The 17,903-nt window shown below is 36.4% G+C and overlaps 1 protein-coding gene across 4 annotated transcripts in view; it reads left to right on the top strand.

Moving 5' to 3' along the window:
* Positions 1–17,903, top strand: part of mthfd1a (methylenetetrahydrofolate dehydrogenase (NADP+ dependent) 1a, methenyltetrahydrofolate cyclohydrolase, formyltetrahydrofolate synthetase) — a 33,979-nt gene that overhangs the window by 10,861 nt on the left and 5,215 nt on the right. For all 4 annotated transcript variants that reach the window (XM_069193322.1, XM_006632462.3, XM_015350819.2 and 1 more), the window contains 19 exons: positions 453–589; positions 1,200–1,311; positions 3,555–3,682; positions 4,154–4,251; positions 4,706–4,879; positions 5,146–5,282; positions 5,652–5,698; positions 5,956–6,063; positions 6,762–6,836; positions 7,867–7,969; positions 9,305–9,381; positions 9,699–9,839; positions 12,089–12,157; positions 13,167–13,278; positions 13,652–13,791; positions 14,186–14,227; positions 15,700–15,800; positions 16,657–16,834; positions 17,611–17,718. In XM_069193322.1, coding sequence (XP_069049423.1) covers positions 453–589; positions 1,200–1,311; positions 3,555–3,682; positions 4,154–4,251; positions 4,706–4,879; positions 5,146–5,282; positions 5,652–5,698; positions 5,956–6,063; positions 6,762–6,836; positions 7,867–7,969; positions 9,305–9,381; positions 9,699–9,839; positions 12,089–12,157; positions 13,167–13,278; positions 13,652–13,791; positions 14,186–14,227; positions 15,700–15,800; positions 16,657–16,834; positions 17,611–17,718 — 2,087 coding nt within the window. The remainder of the gene's footprint in view (positions 1–452; positions 590–1,199; positions 1,312–3,554; positions 3,683–4,153; positions 4,252–4,705; positions 4,880–5,145; positions 5,283–5,651; positions 5,699–5,955; positions 6,064–6,761; positions 6,837–7,866; positions 7,970–9,304; positions 9,382–9,698; positions 9,840–12,088; positions 12,158–13,166; positions 13,279–13,651; positions 13,792–14,185; positions 14,228–15,699; positions 15,801–16,656; positions 16,835–17,610; positions 17,719–17,903) is intronic.

Genomic DNA, 17,903 nt, shown 5'->3' with positions numbered 1-17,903 from the left:
GTTAATAGAGTATTTATATCCATATTTTTATGAAATGTTTGGCTTTTGCAGAATATTCTGGTTGGAGTTTTGGAAGTACACGCATATTTATGAAGCCTGCCTTAATAAGTCTCTTTGTGTCACTGTTTTAGAGCTATTGAGTAGTTAATTGCTTTTATGAGACTATTAAAAACAATTTAAAACAAACATAGAACTGTATCAATTGAAATCTGCTTGAATGTCTCTGGCATTTAATTTTGTTCTTATTGTGCTACATCTTTGACCACTAGTTTATATATATTAGATTTCTCTCAAATTTCTAAGCCTATTTTAGGCACTAAGCTGAAAGTGTCCTGAAAAACATTGCCTTTTAGCAAATGTAATGGGATGCTTGAGAATAATACTGTTCTTAAGTCAAAGTAAGGTAGCTGAATTTGTTCTCCACATTAAAAGACTGCTTTTGTGCTCTCAAGGTGTGATGGTTGCAGGCAAGAATGCAGTGGTTATTGGCCGCAGTAAGATTGTGGGAGCTCCCATGCGTGACCTGCTGCTGTGGAACCATGCTACAGTCACAACGTGCCACTCCAAGACCACCGACCTGTCTGCAGAGGTGAGGTCGCAGTGTCCATGTCTGGGTTCTGAAGAATCCAAGGAATAGTGCAATGCCTTTTCTTTTTATAAAAAGAATCTTCTCTTTTTAGAAACGTTTCTAAATTTACATGAATACTTCTATTTTCATAGAAAAGAGCTATCTCTTACAATGGTTTCATCATAGTACTGTTTAATATGTAATGCCAAAAAGGTTATATATATTATATGCTGTATCTTGGAAACAAATGCCTTATTTATGGATTATGATGTTAACTGGAGCATTTTAGCGTACTGTCTGTGTTTTTGCTCACTTATAAGGGCACTACCAGAACATTGTTCACAAACCTGCCAATGTATGTAATATATAAATATTTAAGTATTGGTTTGCACAGCTTACTATCTATATATGCATTAGGCCTAAATTTGAATAATTTGTGAAGTAATGGTGGTATTAATTAAATTTAATTGATTTAAGCTGTAGGATATTTAACCCTTTGTCCATATTTCATGGCTATTTTCATTGCCTATTAGCTATTGGAAAAACTTTCATAAATTGATTTTCAAAACTTGGTTAATTAAGTATGCAGATTGAGTGCAATTAATCCCTGTACAATTTCTGTTCTTTTCAGGTTGGTAAAGCTGATATTTTGGTTGTTGGTGCTGGCAAAGCAGAAATGGTGAAGGGAGACTGGGTGAAGAAAGGGGCTGTTGTCATTGATTGTGGCATCAATCACATTCAAGGTGGGCGATTTCTAAAACTTAAAAGGTCAGCAGTGCTCAGTCACCTCATTAGTCCTCTTCTTGATTTGCTTTCATTTGGTTATTAGAGCATATAGTCCATATTTCTCATTGATAATGTGATATGTCCGCCCCTGCTGCCGAGCAGTGGGGCAATCTAGCTGTGACACGGCAGCTGGTTACTTCGCCATCAGCCCATCTTTCTGCGCCTCTTGCCGTGGAAACAAAGCACCTGGAGACTTGGAGCACGTGGAGGGGGTTTTTGACCACGCTCCTTCCAGGTGTTTTCGACATAAATGTGGACCTGACAGAGCTTGGGGTTTGTTCAGAATACTGACTTCTGCTTTCTTGGTATCTTCACATTTAGGTCACCTCTCTGCTTTGTCTGTAGTGCATTTCTCAGCTCTGACCCTTGCTTGCGTCTTCTACTTCTCTCCAGGATTCCCCACAGCGTGATGCATCCATATGTCAGCCTGGCTTTGGATTGTATTGAAACTTTGACTTCAACTTCTGGATTCACCCTTCTGAGTTTCCTTGTCCTGAGTCCTGAGCTGGCTCTCTATGCAGTTGCCCTCTGTGCATGCTGCCCACTCAGCCCAGTCTCCCATACCGCTGCTCTCTGTACTGTCCCTTGCATGCTGCCTATGGCTTTCACCGACTCAGCTGCTTCTCACTCGGCACTTGAGTTCTCTCTTTGCCCCAGGATCACTCTACTAGTCCCATTTCAGTAGCATAGCATCATATGATGTCTGTTCTTTTTTGGAACTTAAAACAGCTATTTGTATGTTACAGATGAATATGTATTTTTTGCACAACATCCATTTTGATATTTCACTTTTTTGAACTTATGAGTCTTTAAACAGATTTTTTTTACATTTCAAGAGTACAACTGAAACGCAACAGAACGCAAAAAGTGGCAGCTCACACAAGAGAAAAACCAGAAAAGGCGGGACATTTAAACAAGTTCTTAAGATTATGAGCAAGCATCTAACCTTGTTATCTGGTACAGTGTTATTTGTACTGGCAAAATGTAAAAAACCTGTGTGGACTTTGTTTCCCCCCAAAAATATGAATAGAGTGTGATGGGAGAATATCTCCTGCCTTGTAAGGCTCATACCTCATACCATATCTCATACCTCCTGCCTTGTAATGGGTTTTGCTGGCTGAAGTCTTCATGATGGGAAGGCTGATAATCATTTGTTAGTTGTCTTTGAGAAGGAGCAATTGCTGAATCTTCGAATCTTCTCAGCTTACTTGCAACAGTCCTTGTACTTGCACAAAAGAGATGAAAATGATCCAGATATTTATTAAACCGTGCACGTCTCAGGCCATACACCTCTTTATACTCCCAGTGATCCCACTGGAATGTGTAAAAGGAATTCAGCTTCCGCGCTTTCAATTAAGACTCTTGTTTCTACAAGTAAATCTTTTTCCCAGGGTACCATTGTAAATGGGACAAAGCTGAAAGATTTAATTTAATTTGCTAAAGATTTTGAATAGCATGGATGATTTGGATTTAATTGAATGTGATGAAGAGCACCCCCTAATGATGACGAAAATGTAGATGTTTTATGGAGTCCCATTGAATTTTTACGTAATTACAGTATATGGCTGATAACGCCACTACATCACAGAATCCATTTCTAACAGCTACTAATCATCATACATCAGAAGAGAGCCATTTATAGCAACACAGCCTGAGAGCTGTTGCTATTATACTTCGCTGCTGGTAGTAATACAGAGAAAGCTTCTCAGGGAGCTCTGTTTATTATGTAGACTTTGAATGTCTGGGAGCCTTTTATTCTTGTGAAAATTATTATTTTCCTTTTTGTTCTGCTCTGACAAAAGGACAAAAATCTCACGTTTTTCTGTAGCTGCTAATATTACCTCTGTCCCAATTCATCTCTGCATTGTCATGGTGAGGGCCATTCTTAAGTTATGCCTGCACACTGACTCACTATCAGTTATGTAAAGCATTTCTTAGAAATGGTGATGATTAAAGTTTTTTAATGCTTGTATATTTATCAATCCTTTCATAATTGTGACTTAGAACACTTTAGTTTTTTCGTGCAACAAGTGCCCGTTGCTGATTGCAATGTTATTGCTGTTGTTTAAGGTAACCATTCGACCTTTAAAAGCGTTATTTTGGAAGGTGAGGTAAAAGTGTAGTCACTGGATGCATTTGAATGTTAATGTGTAAAAACGGTAGTGTTCTAATCTTTGTTCTTTCTCTCTTTGGCTTTTAGATAGTACAAAAGCAAGTGGAAAGAGGGTAGTAGGAGATGTAGACTACAATTCCGCCAAAGAAAAAGCTTCTTTCATAACACCAGTGCCTGGTGGGGTTGGACCAATGACGGTGGCCATGCTAATGGAGGTACACAGTTCGACACAGTGCTTGTACCGTTCTCTTCAATATTACCCTTATTAGGAGGCATTAGATGGCAAAATTGCTCTGTAAGTGTAGTGCTAGAAATACAATGAACTGTCATGGTTACTAGATATCATTATAGCTTTAAATGGTCCTTTTTTTGTAACACATTTCTAAAGTAAATCCTGTTACAAAATCAGGGGGTGGATTAAGAATTTAAGTTCTCAATTAGTACTTCCTCAGTGCCCCATTAGTTAAAAAAAGATCTGAGATGTGATTTTGTCATTTGGAATTTGGAGTATACAGTATGATTGCTGGTAATTCTACTCCATCATTTTTAAATGGGGGGAATTTAAGCAGTGCTTTTTTAAAAATAAATTGCTCTGTGTAGTCTTGGAAAAAGGTCTGTTATGCTCCCTGCAATTTTGTAATCCCGTGTTTAATCACAGTGTGTAATTATTTCTCATTCATTACCAGAATACAGTCGAGAGTGCCAAGCGCTTCCTAAAGACCTTCAGACCAGGAAAATGGAGCATTCAGTACAACAAGCTGAACTTGCAGAATCCTGTACCAAGGTATAAGAAAATTGTATGTGTACATGTCCGCTTCTCATTGCGTGTTTTGAGTGTGTACCTTGCATTTAATATACAGAGGCTTTTAAAAAGTCTTGGTACACTATTTTCTGCCAAAGTTGTATACCTTACATTTGTTTTATAGCTTTTGTCCTGTTTTTCAGCATTTCACCTTTCATTATTGATGCAAGGATGCAGCAAGCTTCCAGCTCTCTTGTTAAAGCTTAAACAGACTTAAGATAATAACAGCTACTGCCCTGAAAGTCACCAGTGATTTATTTGTTGTTTTACTGGTAGAAACCTTTTCCTTTTAAGAGTGTTTATAACTTACCCAGAATCAAGATTTTAGTTGTAGTGAGCAGGATTGTTCTCTGAGAAAATATCTTTCTTGGAGAGTAGTAATCTTATGTTCCTTCATAAGGGATTGTAGCTAATTGGATTTTCTTGTTGTTCTCAGTGATATTGAAATCTCTCGATCATGCACTCCCAAGCCTATTGATAAATTGGCTAGAGAAATCGGCCTGCTTTCAGACGAAGTGGAGTTGTATGGCACAACCAAAGCTAAAGTCCTGCTGTCGACAATCAAACGACTGGAGGCCCAGCCCGATGGGAAATATGTTGTTGTAACGGGGTAAGACCTGCTTTTTAGCACTTCTGATGTTCAAAAATCATATATGGGCTAATGCAAGATGTTATATTTTGCTTTTTTCAAATAGTTAAGACCTCTGTGATGAACCTCTTGTTAGGGAATTGGAGCTATCTCTTTGAAACTGATTTACTACATGTCTGTGCTGTCTTTAAAGAAACCTGGAATTTTGCTTTTTGTGATGCACTGCAGGATCCCTCACGATTACCATTGTGCTCTTTGAGCTCATGGGATATCATCTTCCTTTCCAGCATTACTCCCACACCCTTGGGCGAAGGGAAAAGCACAACTACCGTTGGTCTGGTTCAAGCCTTGGGAGCCCACCTCAAACTTAATGTCTTCGCCTGCGTACGACAGCCATCCCAGGGTCCCACTTTCGGAATCAAAGGCAAATACCTACTTCAGTGCTTGCCGCTTGTTTACATTTGCTTTTAAAGCTAAAATGGTTCAATTTTAATGAATGATCACGTCAAGGCAATAGTCATTAACAGAGCATTTCTTTTAAAATTGTGTACAAAAATCCAAAAGCTGTTTTTTTTAAATAACAAATTGACAGTAGACATTTGGAAAGTTGTGGAATGGCTTCAATTATCTTATTTCTGATAGAGCTTAGTTGATTATGGTATATATCTTTAGAATTGTAATGTTTCAAATTTAAAAAGCACACAGTTAAAACACAAGGACCTTTATTTACTGTATGTTCCTATCATAAATATTGAATATGATGAACAATGAGTACTGTTTTTGTTGTACATAGGTGGGGCTGCTGGAGGTGGATATTCTCAAGTGATTCCTATGGAAGAGGTATTATATTTCTTATATTCTAATATTTCATTTAGACAGCCAGCAAACTAAAAACCTGTTGCAGTTTGAAAAAGCTTTTTCTTTTCATGTGCAAATCCTTGCAAACAAGGATTACAAACAACAAAGTTCAAATCCATGCAATCAAGGAAGTCCAGGAACCATGTTCTACAATGAACTTTTACAAATGGTTGTTTGTCCATTGTTGCAGTGTTTCTTTTGCCTTTTGCTAATAGATGTCTTGTATTATGTCCCTTTAGTTCAATCTCCATCTCACTGGGGATATCCATGCCATTACTGCAGCTAATAACCTGGTCGCTGCAGCCATTGATGCCCGTATGTTCCATGAAGTCACTCAGTCTGACAAGGTAAAAACAATAAAAAATGCATCCCTTTCAGTCTCAAAATTGTTATATTTAAGAAACACAAGGGAGTTTTAAATATTGTATTAAAATATATTTTCTGCTATCTTGTTTTATCTACAGGGTTAAAGTACACAAATTACATGATGGCAGTACATTTTACAACACTGTACTGTACATTTCTTTAACTAATCAGTCTGTCACAAAATAGGTTGGAGTGGGCATTTTCAGAACCGTTTTGGTGAAATATTGGAGATTTCTAATTCTTAATTAAGATCAAATTTCAGCAAAGTCCTGGTAGAAATGAGAAAAGAATTGGCAGGTTTTTTCACGTGTATGACTTTTTCTGAAAGGCAAGCGGCATATATTTAACAAAGTAATGTTAAAAAGAGGTAACTATCCTGTGCATGAAAGAGAATAAATTATCATTTACATTGATGACCTATGATGTTGATTTTGACCACAGTGCATGTTTCCCGGTGCAATCTGAGAAAAGTGTTTTGCACAAAGATGCAACAGTAGAGTTGCACCTAAGATTTTGAACTTACAACCTTTCCATTATGAGGCCAAAATTGCGCAACGTGCAGTCGCCTCATTGCTGCATATCCTCATTAGATTTGATTTGATTTTTTTGTTTTCACAAAGAAGTTAAAAAGGATTCAGAGCATTTATTTCTGCTGTGAAGTTTTTCCTTCCACCATCAGGCGCTGTTTAACCGCCTAGTCCCTGTGAGTGGTGGCCAAAGGACGTTTTCTCCGATTCAGCTTAACCGACTTAAGGTATTTGCATTACTAAATGGTTTTACAAAATAAAATGGACACTCATAGAGTACTGTGTAGGTTTATTCCACCCGATTAAACCATAAGCTTGAGACACCAAAATCTGTGTGTAAAATATAGAATGAACAAAGAAGTTTATTTATAAACTCAGCATTCTGAGTAGCTTTTTTCAAATGGTTCTGCGATGGCAAATAATGCATCTCATTATTGCATGTTGATAATATGCCATGAAAATCTGCAGTCATAAATTCCTTTGCCTTTTCAAGTGATCCTAAAATATTTTATGATTGTATTGTACAGAGTATACTTTGAATTAGCTGATAAGCATGATAAGGTTGTGCTCCTCACTTCTTAGATCCTCTTAGATAAATCCTGAAAGGCTAGCAGTTTGCACTGAATTGTGTTTTGATGTGAACAAATCCACATGCAATTTTTCCATATTCAGGAAACATTGCTTCTTTCTTACAGATGAAAGACAACAATGGATTTTATTTATTTTTTTATTTTAATTTTGAATTGTAATATCTTGTTTTTCTCCTACCCATTTAATCTCACTCAAGCTTAATCAGCTCTTTGTCCCCTACAACCATATGGTTTCATAGTGAGAAAGAAGATGCTATGCACACTCTCCCCAGACCTTAGTCACAGCCATCGACACAGTGTTTGATCCATAGTGGCTTAAAGGAAAGTCAGGATCAACTGGAGGAGCAATATGTTATTCAATTATGCAATTACGAGCTGATTAACACCCAGATGGGTCCAGAAGATTACTGGGCTACAAGCTGAGAATGCTTCAGTGAACTGAAACCTACCCATCCAATTTAGAGCCACCATTTGGGAGAAACGTAGTCACATTTGCTTAACGACAAAATTCAGTCAAACCAACTATGTTTGTGTTCATTTAATGGTTCTTGAGTCTTCGACTCTGTTGCTTAAATTTACTTCTCAATAAAGAGTTGTAAAATGCTGGAAAAACATCACAAGGAAAACTTACAAATACATGATTTGTTTTTCTTGGTGTTTTTTGTAGAAACTAGGAATTGAGAAAGAGGACCCTGCCACTTTTACTGATGAGGAGATAAACCGCTTTGTCAGGCTGGATATTGACCCAGACACAATCACTTGGCAGAGAGGTACTTTTTTTTTCCTGGAAGCAATTCTGCTATAGAGCAAACAGGTTCATATAATATTTAAGTGCATGTGTTGGCATATTCATAATTTTGCAAATAAAGAGATTTTTCATCTTTACTAATATAATTGCTGGTATTAAAGCTCTGATAAAGATCTTAATATTGTCTGGATATTATCTTGACAAATATAGTTGTCATACATTTCATCTTGGAGTAACATTTGGCTTGCAATGCCAGACTTCAGAGTACTTCTTTTTTTGCGCACTGGGTTAAAGGGTTTTAATTATCTGATCTGGTTAATTTTAAATCTCTTTATGTGAACATGAAAGCAATAGAAGTTATTAAAAGCTCAAATCGAGTTCACATAGCTGACAAGATATTTACTCTTCCACTGTCTATTGTGAGCCCTTTGCCCTGCAGGGCATCAGTCATCTAATTAAAATGCCAGTAGAAAATGTTAAAATATATTTCAAACAACAAATACAGTTGTCCCAGACTTCCACATTAGTTTAGACAGATATTACCTGGAGGCACAGAAATAAAAGGGTCTGTCATCTGTAAGTTCAGATGGGAGTCTGAAAAATATGAGTCTACCAAATTCAGAAGAAACTGCTTTAATGGTTTTATTTTTTTGTTTTGTTGTTGTACTGTATGTCCACATTGAGATACCAGTCGCCCCCATTTGCAAAAAACAAGATGGCTGCATGCAGTTTTGCCATGCAGTATGTAGACAAATTTGATAACCTAAGCAGATTGTATTCTGTGCAGATGACTAAATTATGTTAGGTCTTTAAATATAAATGTATGCATTTTTTTATTTTGTGGTCTGTAATTGCTTTTCTTTTTAAACTGCTTTAAAAAGAACTCAGCATCATAACATGGGGCTTTGACATTAGTGAACGCGAGTTTTATTTCTGTATACTTCCCTTCAAAATGTCCAGCTATCAGAGACATCCATTTTTCAGCATCCCATAAGTCCCACAAGGCCTACAGGAGAGCTAATGTTTAACAGTGAGGTGTCTTTCACTGTCAATGGTAGAATTCAGTGCTGCCCTTCCAAAAGGGTCTCTTGGTATGGGAGTCCAAGATCATGACCCCACTCAGTGGTGCTCAGCCCATTTTTTGGCCATGAATTGGGCCAAAAAATAATAATATTTTAATATTCTAATAACAGAAGCCAGACCTGGACTAGGCTTGGCTCCAGCTGAGATCCTTTACTGCTTGAGCCACTTGAGAGCCCCTACTTGAGAGTTGCTTAACTACAAAAACTAAACCAATATCTACAGTCTGTTGTCACATAGTTATTTTTCTGAGGTCGGTGTTTCCAATGTATTGCAGTGATGGATACCAACGACCGCTACCTCAGAAAGATCACCATTGGCCAGTCTCCTACTGAAAAAGGCTTTACAAGAACAGTAAGTACAGCCTCTGCCAAAAAATAGAACTGGGGAAAAATAAAGTTACAGAGTGCATTAAGGAGCTGAGTTGAAATTGTATACACTACTAAGATTAATCTCCTTACTCTTTGCTAATTGTTACTTATAGATTACATATGTTTTTAATTAGTACGCAATACAGTTAATATAGTTTTGCTGTACTATGCATGTTTTACTTTTGCTCATAAGTAAGAACCATTAACCTACAAAAGCTGAAACTGTGTAGTACAGTCACAATTTAGCATTTGTAAAGTGAGAAATACCTACTAGGCTGAAGGTATCTTGTCTGTCCTTAGACTCAGTTTGATATCACAGTGGCCAGTGAGATCATGGCAGTCCTCGCACTGACCAGCGGCCTGGAGGACATGCGCAGACGTTTGGCCAAGATGGTGGTTGCCTCCAGCAAGAAAGGCGAGCCCATTACTGCAGAGGACCTGGTCAGTACTAGCTCACAAATAATTGGTAGCTTACCATCAGGTTGGCATTAAATGTTGACAAAATTATATTTAAAAACTAACAGTTGAAATTTGCATTAAAATGTCCTTTTGAAAAATATTTATTTCTTCTTTACTATATATTAATTAAAAAGACACATGCCCTACCCTGTGATGTTGGGGAAAAGTACAGTAACTATAGAAAACTACACATCCACCATTCATTGAGGACAAGAGGAGCCTGCAACCCAACCAGCATTTTTAGGAGATCAGTTGCTATCGTTGGGGTCATAAATGCAGAGGCAAGCCCGTCAAAAAAAGAAAAAAAGATATGATTTTCATCAAGAGGGGGAAAACTGTTTTTTGTTTGAATGTATTGAAGACAAGCGTCTTTCTTATTCGTTGTGCCCAAGATGCAGAAAAAAATATGAGAAAGACTTCCCTGCAGGAAGCAGTCTACGCTCTAAAAAACAAGTTAGTGACCTAGGAGCATACGGAGACAGCAATTTTTTGTTGTTCAGTCAGTGAGGAAAGTCAATGCCCTAAAAGTGACATTCATGTTATAACCAATAGAGCAGTTTTTATAGACAACACATGCTTGTGTAGAGTATGGTGACAGTTACGGCTGAATCATTATTTCAAAAATTCCATTACAATGCTGAAATGTCTGTCACATCCATAGTGCAGTTAGGGGTGCATATCATGGCTAGAAGGATATCCACATTATCTGCCAAGGCAATGGAACAGTTAGAGAGGTAGCAGTTTTCCTTTATCATGCCAGTTTCAGTGCATATTACAATGCAGACCATGATTTCCCTTGTTTATTCAACTGCAACTCGATCATTTAGTGGCAGGCAATTTGTAGGGAAGTAATGGGGTTTAATCATGTAATGATGCCTAGTTATTAAAATGATTAATTCAATTTGTTCAAAAGCATTTTGACACAGTCATTTTAAATCAGTTTCTGATGAGTTGTCATGAGTATGGTGATCTTTTACTCAGGCCCGTTTTGCTTGGAAAAGTACTGCATGGATTCCTTTAAATTGCCTAGGAAATCAATTCATTCATGGCATGAAGAAGCAAAAGTATCACGCAAATAATAAACATTGTGTGTATGCTTGACCTGGCATTTCTAACAGATATGACAGAAAATTGATTAGCCTGAGCTTTTATTTTAAGGGAAGCAAAAGACAATTACATAGAGTACATGATTAGTGCACCGAAAATTGAAACTTAACCTCTAGCTACAAGTTGAATTGTTAAATCTCCGATGGACATCATACAGTGTCAGTTATCATATTTAAAATTTAAGCAAGATCACATTTCCTTCATTATATATATATATTTAAATCAAATTAGAATAGTTACTGTACCTTAAGCATATTAATTATTTTTCAATATACATTTTAGTGGCTTGGGATATTTATGGTTAATGAGAAGTAGCTGTCAATAAAGAAGGGTTTGGAGACCAGTACTCTAAACTGTATTTCTCATTTGTTTTGCTTACATTACACTGCCTTAACTCTTAGCTTCCTTTTAGAAACTTGAAATGGGTTCTCTTTCTATGACTTTTAATATTACTGCAAATCGCATTGTATTTTAGTTCATTTTTACTTTGTTGTCATGTGTATTTTATTATTGAAATCTAAAGTCCTAACTTGTTCACTATGAAAAGGAACGAGGTAAAATATAAAGAGATGTATGTATTGTAGGGTTGTCTGAATATAAACTGCAGATACTGAAGATAATTTAAGTAATTTATTACAAATATTTTTGTAAAATCAAACTTTGAAAGACTTTTGATTTATACATAATTCCATTTATCCCTGGTTAGCAGCACTGAAAGAAAATATTAAATTAAGCTTCTGATTTTGTACATTAATGAAAATATTAAGAAATAACTGACATGTCAACATTGTGGCCTGAATAGACCATAAAAATCAGAAATGTACACCCAAAGTAAACCCTCCTTCAATAGAAAAACAAACACAAAACATGTTTCTGATTTGTTTGTGTGTTTTTTTTATCACATACATTTGGCATTTATCATTACACTTGGTTTGTCACCAGAACAATTTGTTTCTCTTTATGAGATAAATGGTTATGAAAGATTTATTCAGAAAAATGTCACTCCTAATATTGCTTTAGGAAATACTGGCTGTATTGTTAAATTTGTGAAGGCACTGTATGATTAGTAGGGATGATGCAGTTGAATTAGCTCTTGTGTCTAAGAGTGCTTTCTCTCTCCACAGGGTGTGAGTGGGGCTTTGACAGTTCTAATGAGGGACGCAATCAAGCCCAACTTAATGCAGACCCTAGAGGTGGGTGGATGCAGTTCTCTGATTTTGTTTAGAAGAACAATATTGACCCTATGTTCTGATTCAAAGAGCATTGTCTGTACCTGAAGTGTTTGAACATTTTAGCCAGAGTTTTATTCACTGCGGAAAAAGAGGTTTTAGCATAAGATTCCAGCGATTCTGTGGAGATCATGGATACTAATTAGTCTTAATTCCATGTAGATGTGTGGGCAGCTCTGCAAAATGTCCAGTAATTGGAAATGAAGAATAGTCTAAAAAATTGGACTTAACCATTTAAAGACATTGGGCAAAATAAATCTAAAAATGCATCTCTTCCTACTAAGTTTACATATATTCTTTCTAAATAAGCTTTAGAGGTGTTTTTAGTATTTGTATGAAGTGCCTAAGGTCAGAGTTGAGGGAGAAGAGATCTTGTTTCCCTATCTAGCAGTTCTATAGATAGACATTAAATCATCAGTCCCTAAAAACCTCAGACAATTTGTTAAATTAAGTAATTTAGAGATTTTTGGGGGACAGAATTCCATATAATCCTCAGGCATATCACAGTACTTTATGAGATGTACACTATTCCTTCCCAAAAAAACAGGTGTTTTAGGACGACCAGTAAGTCTAACTGGGGTGGGGTTTTCCAGAAGCAGAGTTGGATCATTGGATAATTTTTCCTTGTATCCTATCCAGATTGTACCATTGAGATGGTTATCAGTTTGCCTTGTCACATATATATATGCCTTAATATTATCACACTTAAAATATTATTAATATTGTGTAGTTATCAGTAGTAACCATATCAGGTAATTGTTATATTTTGAATCCAACCTGCAAGAATAAATTATTCAGTATAACTTAAATTTTAAAAATCTGCAAAAATGTTAAACTTGAGTTAAGAAATTAATAAATGATATTTACCAGCATTGTTTCTTGTAAAACATGCTGTATTTATAAGATTTTACACTGAAGTACAGTAGACTGTTGTGGTGTGGTTGTTGATTTACTGAGCTCTCCTTCCCTTTAGGGAACACCAGTGTTTGTCCATGCTGGTCCTTTTGCCAATATTGCCCATGGCAACTCTTCCATCCTAGCTGATAAAATTGCCCTGAAGCTGGTAGGTCCAGAAGGATTTGTAGGTGAGTTCTTTTGAAGTCTGAACTGAGTAGATGTAAACAGCTCTTCTAGCTTATTTCAGCTTATTTCAGAAATGTCAAACAGCAGCGAATGGTTATGTTGTAAATGACATAAACTGATTAAAGTTTTTTATTAATGTCTGCAGTACACCTGTGTATATTTTATGAATGTATTTTATAGTTTAGTAGTTCAACATGGAATGAATGGCCTTGTTGTGGAAGTCCATAGTGAGCATCTTGTTCCTTGAGAAACCCTCTGTAGCGGTATGGCCTAAAAGCATTTCCTTTTTATTTTACAGTTAGTGAGTTGATGTCTGCTTTCTTAGAATCCTACCCTTTCGGTGTATCTGACATCTGTTATTGCTTTCTCTCTTAGTTACTGAGGCAGGATTCGGAGCTGACATTGGGATGGAGAAGTTTTTCAACATCAAGTGTCGTTATTCGGGTCTGCGGCCACATGTTGTGGTCCTGGTGGCCACAGTTCGAGCTCTTAAGATGCATGGAGGAGGACCCACTGTAAGTCTTATATCCCATGTATGCTGCCACCTCTTGAGAATTAATGACATTCTTAAACAGGATATAATGTCTGTTTTCTTAATGTTATCTTACCTCTTTAAATGCCATTGAGCAGTAATTAAAGTATATGCTTTAGAGTGCATTTAGTTTCCTATGAGTCCCTCTGTTAAGTATGTGCTTAATTGCAAAGTCACAGATTGCCAGGAAGACAAGTAGCTCCACATTAAAGTTTTGTCAGATAAATTTGTTTCCACATATGTTACTGTACTTCATTTTCTTCATATCTTTAAAACAATCACAAAAGGACATTTGAGAGTAATAAGGATATGAAAATAGATTTCATCTTTCACTGGAAATTGTAGGCTGAGTACGCATCTTTCATCTGCTGTTTCAGGTCACAGCTGGTCTACCATTGCCAAAGGAGTATACGGAGGAGGTAATTTTGCAGAGCTGTGAAGTGATATTTATTGTTATGTACTAGGCTTGGATCTGGCACTAGGATTTTTATTGCAAGCCCTGAGAAACAATGCCTGTCGGTTCTTTTTTAGGACATTAATGCATTGACAGAGGTATTTTATGTTACTTTTATACAAGCTAATACACTGGCTGCTTTATTTTTAAAATTTAATTCAAGCTGTATTGTAACTTTTGGAACACTCTATATTTAGGAATATTTATGTACATATTCTTAGACTCAAGACCATTTTTAAAATTGATAAAATAGTTTCATCTGTATTGATGGCCTCACTGACTCAAAGGTATCTTAGATAAATAGATACATTCTATTCCTTTCTCTTTAAAAGCAAGGAGTCCAGATTAGGGCTGTCAATTTGAGTTCCCAGAGGCCTTCATGGTCTTCAGTTTTCCTTTCCAGCTTCATTTATCAGTTTGCTTAATTGAATAAATTTCTGGCATACAATAGCTGCACATAATCAGATATAATACTGGCATAATCGAGATCTTTTAAAGTCAATGATTTAAAAGATGTAATTGATTCAGGGTACTGTAGCTATAAAACATTTACAGCCCAGGTTAGATGGGGGAGATTATTTTATTGTAATTAGACCAGTTAAGCAATCAAAGTTTGAGGGGGGGAAAAAAATCTGAAACTCTTATATGTGTGTTATACAAGTGTGCCTTGTATAACAAAAGTACTTTTCAGACCTATATTTGTAAAACCATATCCACAAGTGATATCCTATTCAAGTTCTGTTTACTAAAAAAATCTTAAAAGTATAGCTATTGTTAAAACATGCTTATTTATAACATTTATTGAGCTACATTTGTTTGCCAGTGATATCTGCTTCGGATTTTATTGAACTTCTGCATTGTTTGGCCAAAAGACACTCATGATACCTGATGCAGAATTCCATCATTTTTTCTGGGCAGAGCAATATCCAAGCCTCATCCCTGCTGTACTGTATATTGTGTGGAATGTGTTAGAGGTGCTGAACAATCCCACATAACTGACATTATTAATGGAGCTGGGCTTCAAATCTGTCCAAACCTCATGAAATACCTGCTAGTCCTTCTGAAACAGTAACTGCTACACAGCAGCCCAAGATGTTATTGGGTACAGTGTTCAGAATGTATTGGCCTTTGAATATAGTAAACATTTAATGTAAATGAACTACATAATTCTGGAAATTAACAGGTGTAAATTAATGCAGGAGGTTAAAATGAATTAATGAATAACCCTGTTTCAAAGAAAGGTGCTAATATTTTCGGTTGTTATTAATTTGTGTTTGGAGTTATGGACAGATATATTTTTAAAAAGCTAGGTAATAATAATAATGTGCATTAAAATAACATTAATCCAAATATTAATAATAAAATACACGGGAAAGGAATTTGACTAAATTGTTATTGATGTAGGAGTAATTAACCACACGTTTTTCCCATCTCCAGAACCTGGAGCTCTTGGAGAAGGGGTGCAGTAACCTGCGGAAACAGATTGAGAATGCACAGGCCTTTGGGGTTCCTGTGGTAGTGGGTGTCAATGCTTTCAAGTGAGTAGTGTGTCCTTATGATCAGTAGACAGTTAATATATACCTTATTCACAGATGGTCATTTTATATAGTGTGTATTTTCTTTCAAAGGCGAAAAGTCTCTTGACACAGGTTCAGTATATTCTGACTAAAATGTCAAGAAAACTAGAACTGTTTCTGCTCTCTCTTATTTTTAAGATTGCATTGAGTGCTAAGGTTTCTAATGTTTACCTCTGATATCGGGACCATAACCTTTATCGATTATAACAACACTTGGCTTTTGAGTATAACCATAAGTTGTACTGATATCAAGTATACTGTCTTATCAGTAGAAAGGTCTAACCGTAAGGTGTTATTATGGTTATTGTTAATTCTGAATTGTTAAGTGTGGCATTCCAGGGAACAGGATTCTTATAATGTTTCGATGTTGAAGCTACAGTACTTATAGACCATCTTGCTACAAAGTCCATGCTGTCATTCCTGCAACTTTCAGAATGCATTTAAGCTTTTCTGTTCCATCAGAAACTCTATTGCTTCAGAGTACATACAAGATGGCAACAGAGAGAGAAGGAAAAACACTACCCACTGATAGCCAAGGTTCCAGTCCAGAGCATTGAAAATATTTTGGCTTGTGCTCTTTAGCTCGTGGGAATTTGGAAGCGCAGGTTTGTAGTGGGCAGTAACAGAGCACTGTGTTGCTTCTTTCTGTTTCTTGAGCTCTGCTTTTGAAACCATCCTCCCTCTCTCTTGAGCCGTACCAAAGGGTTTGTAATCTTTTCCTTTTGATTTCAGAAGTCGGTAAATGAGGTAGACTAGGGGACAAGCCCTTTGTTACTCCCTATGCAGGACTAAAGCAGAGTGTCTTGTGTGAATGCAGGACAGACACAGGTGCTGAGCTGGACCTGGTATGCCGTTTGGCTAAAGAAGCAGGGGCCTTTGATGCTGTAAGGTGCTGTCACTGGGCCGAGGGAGGCAGTGGGGCTGTGGCTCTTGGTGAGGCAGTGCGGAGAGCAGCAGAGGCACCCAGCCAATTCAAATTCCTCTATGATGTTGAGGTAAAGACGGTAGTATATGAGAAACATACCTTTAACATGTTGCTAGACTGGTTATATTCGATTTATATTGTTTGTATTCCTTCAGTAATGTATAAGTTCTTTTCTTGCATTTGAATTATAATCTTAGCTTGAATTTTCCAAATATAAACAACTATGGATTACATGTTAATTGCTTCCTAGTTTGAATTATGCATTTGCATTACAGTAACTACCGAGAAACAACCTTTTTACTGTATGACTGTGAAGGTTGACAAATTGAAGCTAACCCTTTACTTTTGGTGAAGTTCTAAATGAAGCAGAAATATGTAATTGTTAAATGTTTCTAGTAATATAAAATATAATTTTTTAACTGAAGATAAAAAAAAATGCCCGTAAGCCTGTAATTCTTACACTATAGTGAAGAGTACCATGGAAATTTGATGATTTAATTTATTATTCATAAGTAGAATAAGTAGAAATACAAATTTTGCCATCTCTTCTGCCTATTCAGTGTAAAACATGAATCAGTTTTGTATATATTGTGACATTAGTGGGTGTTAAATTGTGTAGCTCACACATTTACAAACCTGTTGTAAACCCTTCAACAGGATGATGTTCTTGCATTAATACTGCCTAGAATTTTGGAGTGGAAAAGTGTAATTTATTATATAGTTTTCACGGTAATTGTAGCAGTAGTATGCATCAAACACCAGTTGCTAATAGAAACATGAAGGGTTTTTGTGTATTGTTTCATATTTGTGGAGGAATGTAATGGATTATGAACTTTAAACCCACAGCTGCCAATTGTTGACAAAATCCGAATTATTGCACAAAAGATCTATGGTGCTGATGACATTGAACTTCTCCCAGAGGCTCAACATAAAGTTGAGGTTTACACCAAACAGGTGAGGATGCTCTGGCTTTTGACGGAACCCAAGTTCTGTATAGAACAGAGGCACACAAATTCATTCACGGGCAAGAGCTGAATTCTAATTCAGAAAGCTAAAATGCTGAAGTCTGTTTGTGAAAGGTAATAAAGTTGATGGTCTCAGGTTAATTTTTAGCTGCATAGAATGAAGTGCAGATATAT

The sequence above is a fragment of the Lepisosteus oculatus genome, chromosome 8 (assembly GCF_040954835.1).
Source record: "Lepisosteus oculatus isolate fLepOcu1 chromosome 8, fLepOcu1.hap2, whole genome shotgun sequence".
NCBI classification, from domain to species: Eukaryota; Metazoa; Chordata; class Actinopteri; order Semionotiformes; family Lepisosteidae; genus Lepisosteus; species Lepisosteus oculatus.
This window is presented reverse-complemented; position numbering and strand designations above follow the sequence as displayed.